This window comes from Gasterosteus aculeatus, chromosome 15 (genome assembly GCF_964276395.1).
Source record: "Gasterosteus aculeatus chromosome 15, fGasAcu3.hap1.1, whole genome shotgun sequence".
NCBI classification, from domain to species: Eukaryota; Metazoa; Chordata; class Actinopteri; order Perciformes; family Gasterosteidae; genus Gasterosteus; species Gasterosteus aculeatus.
In genome coordinates this window covers 13426980-13437501 of record NC_135703.1, presented here as the reverse complement: position 1 = coordinate 13437501, position 10522 = coordinate 13426980, and the positions used below count along the sequence as shown (strand labels likewise).

At 43.6% G+C, this 10522-nt stretch overlaps 1 protein-coding gene across 6 annotated transcripts in view; it reads right to left on the bottom strand.

Moving 5' to 3' along the window:
- Positions 1-1360: 1360 nt before the first annotated feature.
- slc8a3 (solute carrier family 8 member 3) overlaps positions 1361-10522 on the bottom strand; it is an 87053-nt gene continuing 77891 nt past the window's right edge. For 3 of the 6 annotated variants that reach the window (XM_078089781.1, XM_078089783.1, XM_078089782.1), the window contains exons 5-9: positions 9930-9947; positions 8033-8157; positions 7583-7682; positions 5884-6153; positions 4772-5203 (exon numbers count right to left, since the gene is read on the bottom strand). In XM_078089781.1, coding sequence (XP_077945907.1) covers positions 4827-5203; positions 5884-6153; positions 7583-7682; positions 8033-8157; positions 9930-9947 — 890 coding nt within the window. In that variant the 3' untranslated portion in view covers positions 4772-4826. Of the gene's footprint in view, positions 5204-5883; positions 6154-7582; positions 7683-8032; positions 8158-9929; positions 9948-10522 lie in introns of all 6 variants that reach the window. The other 3 variants (XM_040198752.2, XM_040198756.2, XM_040198755.2) reach the window with 2 other exon arrangements.

Below are 10522 nucleotides of genomic sequence, written 5' to 3'. Positions count from 1 at the left end.
CAACTAATAATCAATTCCATGCATAATTCCCTGAAATAAAAACATAATCCATAGAAAGGAGATAAAAAAAACAGTCAACATAACAAATAGTCAAATGAACAATCCCAACTATTTCAACGGTGTGATGAGAAGAAAAGGTGTGTGTCTTTGTGTGTGTGTGTGTGTGTGTGTGTGTGTGTGTGTGTGTGTGTGTGTGTGTGTGTGTGTGTGTGTGTGTGTGTGTGTGTCAAAAGTCTCTCCTGTTTGTAAGAGATTTTAAAAAATGTTACTTTAACAAAACACTAAAGTAACGTGGTGAGACATCGGGAATACACCCCGAGCGTCGGGGACATTTAAACCTGTGCTGCACAAACACTGGAGATGCAATAACAGTGTTTCACATGTTTGGTCTCACTTTCTCACTCATTTCTTTTTGCATTTTGGGGGTTTGTATTTATATGAATGGATACAGGACATCATCAGTGTAGTCACACAGAGGTGGTGAAGTGAAAAAAAAGAAGGTATTGAGACTATGACGTATAAGACAGCATGTGACGTGTGTAAGGAAGCCCATTGGTTGCTGGGAAAGTTAATGAAATAAAAAAATAAAAATGCTTCGTTATGTTTACATAATTTATGAAAATTATGATAAACTGAATTAAAATGTTTAGGAGTAAAAAAACAGCTTACGTTGTAGTTTTAAAAGCCAGAATGAGGATATATAAAATTTGAAATTTAAGACAAAGTGTCTGAAGACAAAGTGTATTGAAGGGAGAGAGACAGGACCCCTTGATAATTATTTAAGGTTTTATGTATCAGAGAACCCCAGAATGAACTACAGATTTGAACAAAAGCATCACTCAGTGACTGTTCCACAGCTTACAGGACCGTCGTCTCTCAACTAATTAAAAAAGCGGGAAATAGGTGGTGTGACTTAACTCTACCGGGGTGGTTTGCTAGATATTGATGCAAATATTCAGTTCTGTTTATTTAATATATGCAGTGAAGGGCAAAATACAGATATGAAGAGCATTGATATAAATGTATGAGATAACTGGTTTCAACAAAATTTACAAAGAGTATCTATACAAAATGAAAAGAATCACACCTCCATGTGACAATTTGAAATTTGAGACACACGTAAGTGCTTTTTCACTGCAGTGTAATGTAAAGGGAACGTGCACTGATGCAACATACAGCTGTTGTTTTGGGAAACCCCAAATAACATGATTACTTGGAGATCATGTTAAGTTTTTTGTGAGTGTTGAAGATTCGGTTTGTGTCTTTCTCCAAAAAATCGTTTCTAAATCTAAAAATTCCTGATACAAGACTGGATAGTGACGACACGCCGAATAGTCGGATTCAAAGACAGACGATATCGGCTCGAGTTTAGTCAGTACGACTAGCGTTTGCTTGTGAACCAGAAAGCTGCTTTTATTTCACAGTAAAATAAACAAAACACTTTAATCTCAAAACACTTTTGAGCTTTGGAAATTGGCTTTTTTTTTTTTTTTTTAATTTTGACATCTCATTGAAGGCCAGAAAAAAACACCCAACCATTAAAATATGTCCCTCTCTGTTAAACAAAGAAGTAAAAAAGAACAGTATTCAACCGATCAATTAAGCACTCAGTGTCTCACAACATCATCAGTCCAATTTCTAAACGTCGATGAAAAGAAAAAAAATGCTGCCTTAAGAGATGACATGGATAATAAATATTTTTGCTCTTTTACAGAATTAAGACATAATGACAGATTCAAATGAGAGCTCCTGTCAAGAAGAACCTCACCTGGATGCACACACACACACACACACACACACACACACTAGTGTGAAGAGGACGCAGCCTGGCAACATGCACGGCACACAAACTCACACTGGCCGCCGTTCAGAGCATCACACCCCCGGAAAATGAAAATCAAGAGTACTACCAAAGAAACAACACAAACAGCCTCTAAAGGCAAAGATAAAAATAGGAACACTGGTAATTCTGTGACATCATCAACACCTGCTGAACTCAATATTGAAAATATTTCAGGATTTTGAACAAGGAAAAGGGCGACAAAGTGAGCCCCAAAAAAGATAAGATAATAAAAACTGGCTCAGATGAAGCTGTAGATGGGATGTGAGACTTGTTGACATGCCCCCCCCCCTCCCTCCACCCTCCCCACCCCTCCCCAGGACACCTATGCCGTGTCTATGTAAACATACACTGAATATTATGTACATAATGTTGGTTTTTCTGTTGCCTCTCAGTGGGACAGTCGGCCTAGTGTCCTCCCTCCTGTGCAGCAGTGGATCCATCACTTACTCTGCATGTGTGTGTGTGTGTGTGTGTTTACGTGTGATAGGCCGATAGAGACGCAGTGGGGTGAGCAGGTTTGGTCCAGGGCCTGGAAAAGGGCATCCGATTCAACCACAAGACGTATTTACAACACTGCCCACCACAAAGGAAGAACACTGAGGACGAAGAGGAGGGGGAAGAGCGCTACGTGGACAAATAGAAGAAGGGAGGACCACAGGGACTACAGATTGACACCCCCCCTCGCGGCAACACAGTGTCACTGCCACTTACTCACTCCTCCGTTTCTTTTTCTTAGCAGATGTTTCCTCACACCTCTTTGGTAATCTCTGGTGGTTTTAAATTAGCCAAGAATGGACTTATTATATATTAACGTTTATTCAAATTAAGTTAGAAGCATATTTTTCTACTGCTTACTACTACTGGGAGTTCCAACATCCATCATTTGTGGGGGGGGGTTCTATTGTTTTCATAAACAAAGCACCAGTCGTGTGTGAACCAGCATTTAGTATCCGGCTTCTTTCATATTCACACCCACACCTGCTTCTTCTCTGAAGAGTTTCCAACCAAAATGAGCAGCACTGACCCCCCCCCCCCTCTTTACATAATGAATAAAGTAAAGGCTGTTATGGAAAAGTGTTGAGCCAAATGTGAGTCATTTTTCTAAAGCGCAGCCAACAAAATACCTACAACAGACCACTCAGATTTTGTATTTAATTAGGATATATTTTTGTTAAAGCTGCACTAATTGTAAAACTCAAAAGTAAGCCGTCACCCTCATCAATCAAAGGTAGTATCCAGCCTAAAAACCAACCTAAAAGCCCAAAAACCAACAAAACAGTGCTAAATGTGAAAATCTGACTAACATCTATAGGTTTAAAAAAACCCACGACTCCCTATGATTGCAAACGCTGGCCCACGTCATCTATTGCAGGTACAATGTCACCAGGCAACAGTTATTGCAAATCTAGGTCAACAATCCAGACACACCAAACAATGCTGACGGTTTTAGTTTTATTTGTTGTTAAAATAATGAAGGCTTGAACTTGTTTCTAAAAAGTAGAACCCAGGAACATGAGTAACAATAGAAACCCTCCACCTTGTGCTCAGCAGCCGCTAGCAGTCAGCGGCGTGAGGACTTTGGGTTACTTCACCTCAGCACATACGGGTACCACGCAATAAAATCCAGGCGCTCGACACAATGATGCTATGCCGCCCTGTAAGGTTATCAAATGCCAGATGTCGTGTTTTGTGCTGCACCCGAGTGGCCAAAAATATATTAATGCAGCTTTTTAAAATGGTTAGGCACCATTGTAGGAAGAAACCCTTAAGTTGAGCAAAGAGCTGTTCATTGTGGGCGGCTGCAGCGAACGCCTCTCCCTCCGCAGGCTCTCTGTTCAGTCCATAGTGACACCTTTATTGTCGGCCTTTTGCACGTGCACAAGTAGAAGGCTCCATAAATAGAGCTATGCAGCAAAGTGCATGGAAGGAAAAGTACAAAAATACCTTTGCATTTATCTCTGCAGCAACGCAGTTTTTTTTTTCTTCTTTTTTTCTGACTCAAAAGGTGAAAACTCGAGTGAGACCAAGATATCCATAACTAAATAAAATACGATGGCATACTTTTACCTAGGCAAGATACATAACTCTGTGAAAACATCATTCCAGTATATAGTTAGACCCCCCCTCCCTCTCCCATCCGCTCTTTCACAGCAATCCTCTGTTGCTGAGCAGACGGTGACCACATTTAAACAAATATTCAAAATATACAGAAAATATGGAAATATATATCATATATAGATACGTATAGAGTACGGAAGTAATGTTCAGGGTAGTTTGACCGTGTCCAGCTCTTCCTCCTCGACTGTTTGAATGGTGATTTGTCGGCCTGTGTGAACACTGCACTCCTCCTCATCCTCCTCTTCCTCCTCCTCCTCTTCTTCCTCTTCGTGTGATTTCTGATAACACTGCAGTGCTGCTTAGGAAACTTAGCAAATAAAAATAAATACTATGACTCCATCCCACTGTCACCCTTTTACAATATCATATTTAGCAATTCTTTAACATAGATCAGAAAATAGTCCTCTTATCCCCTCTTTGAGTGTGGGTGTTTTACTTTTTTTTTTAATTTATTGTTTGCATTTTTATCCCCAAAATACCTTTTTTTTTTCAAAAGTCGTTCTTGCCAGATGTTGAGAAAAATATAGACCTCTGATTAACTCATCTCTCTCCAGATATTACTGCGGTCTCTTCCAGTGGAATGCCGGACCACCTCGGCATCTCCTGGACTCGGTGGAAACCCAATCCCAACTGTAAGCACACTCGCTTACTCCGTCAGCACTAGAGGGCAGGACACTCACCTCCAAGCATCCTTACAGCAGGGGTTGAGGGAGAGAGACATAGAGAGAGAGAGAGAGAGAGAGAGAGAGAGAGGGGGAAAACCTTGGGTCTACCGCTCCTGTCGTTTCTAACATACAAGACTGACCCAAATTCCCCAGTGAGAATTTGGCTGTATTTGAACCGCTGCATGTTCTGTCTTTCCTGTTTAGAAACCCTCTATATGACAGTAGGTCTCCAGACTGGAGAAGAGGATGTAAAGGAACCACAGGCCGAAAAGGAAGGCTGACGTGGCCAGTCTGTGTCCCCGGGGCCCGCCCAGTTCTCCTCCGATATGCGCCCGGCGCCGGTAAAGCAGCACCGAGATGGCCAGGAAGGCGAAGATGGTGAAGAGAGTGACGGAGAAGGCCAGGGAGCCGGCTTCCACCACGAACGGCTTCCCCTTCATGTGCCAGTAGATAGCCGCCACCGACCAGGCCAGGCCGATTCCCAGGAAGACGTTGACGGCGTTGCTGCCGGTCACGTTCCCGATGGAGGCGTCTGCGTAGGTGTCCTGGACTGCTGATACCTTACTGGCAAAGGTGTCTGCGTAGGGAGAAAAGTCATCACATTCGGATTCAAATGAAGAAATCTTTCGACATCATCTTTTCCTGCCCACTTTGTATAATATACAATATATAATATAATAATATATTGCTAATGGAACTTGATATTGTTGTAAGACATATACTTTGTTCACAGCTAACTATCTTGTCTAATTTATTTGAGAATTCCAGACCATTAAGATAATTATTATTGTTCGTGCTGGTTTCGTCTGTCAGTGTTTCCCCTCATTTGAAACTAGACCTTTCAGTTTTCTGAAGAAGATAAATTATTCATTCCACATTTTGGGGGCAAATGTTCATTTCCTGCCAAGTCCGCCTGCCACTCAAAATATAAATTACAGCAGCGAAGGCTGGCAATCTTCTCTGTGTTGTTTGTTTGTTTATATTTATACATTTTTTATTTTCAGATTGAACGCAGTGATGATTTATTAATGCTGCACACAGGACCTTTAATAAAAAATGTGCTGAGAGTGAAAGTTTTTAGTGACATATTGTTCCTGTCGGGTGAAAATGTCAGTTTGGAGGAAATAAGAATATCAGCCGTCTCGCTGCCAAATCATGTTTGAAAGAGTCTCAAAAGCTCAGCGTCAAAAACAAAACGGCAGACGACACATTTTCACATCACAAACACGACTAAATTAAACAAGATTCTTTCCTCACCTGGGACAGATGTGCCGAGTGCAACGAACACCACAGCGGTGACTGAGTCCTTGAGGCCGATGGTGCAGCCGAAGTGGGACGCCAGGTCGCCGATGACGGCCGTGAGCAGGCCGATGAGCACGATGGACACGATGAAGCAGGCCCAGCCGTTCAGGTAGTCCGTGGGAGGGACGCAAGCGAACAGGACCTTCCAGAAGACGGTGAGGAAGTGCATGACGTAGTCGAAGCAGGACGGCAGCCTCTCCTCCCCCGTGTCCTCCTCATCCTCATCTGATTGAAGGGAGTTTAAGGATCGATTAGGGAGGGTTAGGGGTGACAGAGGGGTCGAGGGGGAGAACAACGTTCTCATAACGTTCACTTTTGTCTGGTTGCTGTCTGGTTACTGTTGTGTGTATAACAAAAAAACAACGTATACATGTTTTACATGTACATAAAGCCGACAGCGCTCTGTTATAAATGAGGTTGATTTAAGAGAGGGCTGTTGATGGACACAACAGCGCCACATGCACTGCTCAAGGGAAATGGAAGAGCTGCTTACAGCCGGGGAAAAAAACAGGTTGTAGCACGGATTCAGGACGCATCATGTTCAAAGGGACACGTTGCTGTTGGCTAAAGGTCACAGACTCGGCACCACTCCCTCCATTTGTTCCGTCAAAGCAGAGCGCGCTCCCCGTGCGCCCCGCTACATAAAAGTGTCGTCTTGGAACAGCTAAATATTTAAATGTGAGTGGTCATCCTCCTTAGGTGGAGGAGCCGGGTCGTCCTCTGTGGGCCAACTGCTCCCAGGACCCTCAGTCGGACGGCAAGGACACTGCGCTGATTCAAAGCGTCAGGCCGCGTGAGTCGCATGCATTTTTCAGCCGAGGGTGGACCATGAAAAAATAAAGAGCCCCGCTGGATTAAATATTTCAAGCTCCAAAGTGACAAAGCCCGGCCATCACGGCGGCCACTACGCGGTGCAGGCACTGCACTGCAGGCTCATCTCATGCCGCATGTCGCCCCCGACATGATGGATGAGTTTTCTCTAGACGCGCGTGAGATTATTCCGGAGCTTCAAGTGCAGAGGATTTCAGCTAATTGAGTTCTTGGAGGCTCACACTGACGCCAACGTGTTGGGCTTGCGGTTGGTGGCGGCCAATATTTAGAGAGGATGGTTTTCAATATGCTGAGATTTAGATGAGAAGGTAGATACCCCTCATCCATCTGTAGATGAAGCTACCGCTGCTAGAAAGTTAGCTAAGCAAAAAGGAAGACGGCGAATAAGCAACTGCAGGATTGATTATTCCTTTAATGGGGACATATTGTGTGCTTTTAGGGACAAACATGTATTTTGGGTTGCATGTTTGTATTAATATAATGAATATCTGCATGTGTCGGTCTGACTACACCTGTATTCTCCATCCGTCTTTCAAGCTCAGTTTAACAGGTGTCTCTTTAAGCCCCCCCTCCTGAAAAAGGCCAGTCCGCTTTAATTGGTGCACCGTTGAAAAGGTCGTTCTCAAACCGTATTTTGTAATAAGCCTAATTGTGACATAGGAAGGCCTGTTTAAGGATTGTTAGTGGGTACTTTAGATCCCCAGACGTAAAAATGAGAGATGACAAACACCGGTGAGCTTGTTAAGTGGGGCACACTGATATTCCAGTGTATTTGCATGCAGCCCAATAAGCCAGAGCAGGAACCACGCAATGTCCACAGTACCTGCACTGACTGTAATGGCCTCCATGAACTGGTCTCTCCAGGAGTTGGTTCCCACCACCAGCGCCAGGTTGGTCTTCTTGATCAGCTTGTCCACCGTGCTCTGCGATGCAAGAATGAAAGCCATCCGTTATTTAAGTTCAGCGGCTGCTTCAGCAGAAGAAATAAACGCGCTTCGCCACACGATGGCAGTGGCATCCAGTGCCAGGCAGCGGAAACCTCCGTTGAATTCATGATGAAGCCACGCGGCGGAAAACAAACATGGTGGGTATGTCGTTTGTTTGGGGAGGGTTAGAGAATGCACTACGGACCACATCTCCAGAAATGCATTCCTGTGGGTTCCAAGGTGTCTAAAGAGCAACTGCTTCTGCATCTGTTATCTGTTTGACTGCACGGAACACACTATTTCCAGCACCACTATTCACACTACCTTCCATGAGTAATCTTTCCCACCTTAAACTCGTATGATTCCTCAATAATGACTTCCAGCTTGGAGTGTTCCCCCAGCACCGGTTTTCCCATCTCTGCGATGCGCCTGGCCTCCTCCTCGTCCGACGTCATCTTCCTGTCTGTTACATCTGAGCGCGGAGGGCGAGAGAGCAAAACACAAAGAGGAATCACAGCGGGAAAGATGGCAATAAAAATAAGGGGATGCTCAACTGATTAGCATGTTGCATTGCACAGCGTACAAACAAAACATCAGAGCGATGCTTCACTGGTATCAATTTGAATGTATTCAACCTTCAGCTCAGGCTCTACAGAGAGACAAGATTGGTTTCCTATGGCGTATTTCATGCAGTCATGTATGTCGCAATCAATCAGTGCAATGTTGTCTTCTGACTTTGTTAGTCAAAGGTTAGACAAACGCTCATGCACTTCCCGTTGTTCTACTTTTATCCAGACGAGTTGGAGTTTTCCATTGACTTTCAAGTTCCTGAAACATGGTGAAGAGCACTTGTGTTAAATACGGCAGTGAAGAAATACTTGGTTCTAAAAGGTCTGACATTCCCCAAAATGCCAAGTCACTCATTTGTTTTTGAGATACCGTCTCCAACCTGACATTGTGCAGATGTTCACTGACTTCTTTTAGGGCGGCGGGAGGGGGGGGGGGGGGTCTGTTATGGTCCCGCTAATCAGCAGTGAGGGATTTAAGACTGAGACTGTTAAATGTTTTAAATGTCACATTAAACTAATAGCTAAAACTTTCACTTTAAGTTGATCGAAGAGGGTTTTCTTCTGTGGAATGACAGATTTTTAAAAAACGGTGAACCTCAAACAGTCTGCATGACTGCACACTACGAATACTTCCACGGCCTTCCATTCAAAGTGAGTCCTCCTAAAGACCCGATCAGCCCCTCTCAGATGTGTCCTCGGCCGCTCGGCTCTAGAACGAAGCCACGATGCTTCACGGAGCTCCTGAGCGCACGGCGACTCCACGACGAGCGCCATGACATCAATTCCGTGCTGTCAAACTCTATCAAGAAGGAGCGGCTGTGCATCCAAAGGGCCTCTCATCCCGCTCCGCCTGTGTGTGTGTGTGTGTGTGTGACAGCCCCACTGAGCCACCTGGTGCAGAGACCTTGTCATCTCCTATACGAGTCCCAGCCTGCTGCTCTTTGCTGACAACACGCTTACCGTTAAATATTAATGATGCCATTAAAGATCACAGCCCGGTCCCCCCCCGATAGGAGGGAGTGTCCGCAGGAAAGCACACGCACACACACATGCATAATATACCAGCGCACGAGTTCTGCCACACACACACACACACGTGTACTTTTAAGCTAAATCAATTACACACCCGAGACAGTGTGCACCCTCAAGTCTTGACAGGACTTCTTTTGCTCATGTTTAAAAATTGATTATCGAGCCCTTCGCCTGCTCCACACTTCACTTCTACATGACACAATTTCCTTCACAGGGGAGAAGTTAAAATAAATTAATAATAACCCACTACCACAAAAGGTAATTAAATTTCTAATATTAGATCTGCAAATTATTTTACGGTTATCAAGTCTTAGTATCTTGCTTTTGACTGGAGAACATGATTTATGGATTTATGATTAATTAAATCTGCCGATCCATCTTTAAGTGCGACAGAGTGCTGCAAAGGAGCGTGTTCTTTGTCACGGTGACAGCAGAGGTGGATACAAAACACTTGTATGCAGTTTATTTGTAAGTGTGGTGCAAAATCTTCATCTGCATCAAAATAAACCACCCAAACCGTCGTCCTCGGAGATATCACATCATGCAACCTGGAGCCTAAAATTCAAGGCCGATGTTGAAACCGCAGCGAACACACAGAAAAAGATGGTCAGTGGAGATGCTGAGGGGGGAATGGGCAGCTTACCATCAGCTAACAACAGGGCTGTGGAGGAGAGGAGGGAGGGAGGAGGAGGAGGAGACATGGAGAAAACAGAAAGAGGATGAGCAGCAGGAATGGAAGAAATGTGCATTAGGACGAAAGGAGGAGAGAAATGCAATGGACCTCAGAGAATAGCTGAGTATTGACCCTTTGTTATAAAAATATACAGCACGAATTATTCACTGAGATGAGGGAGGGAAAGGAATGTGGTATTTGGTATGTTTTTATGACCATAAAGGCACAATCAAAGTTTATTAAAAAAGATGCTCAATAGAAAAAAAAGGAAAAAAGGCAGGATAATTTGTACGACATCAACTCACCTTTATTAAACCCACTTTCTCCATGATGACACCCTTATTAACCCTCACCTAACTAGCATGAAATAGTGTTGGACCAATATATGTATTTGTCCTAATAATATAATATAAAACCTTCTAACTCATGCAACACATTCACACACTTACACAGAAACAGTTGACTTATTTCACGAGGACTTATTATATAACACTTTAAAAATAAGTTTAAAAAAGAACAACAACAGTTAAAGAACAAAAGAACATGATGCAACACGAGATATA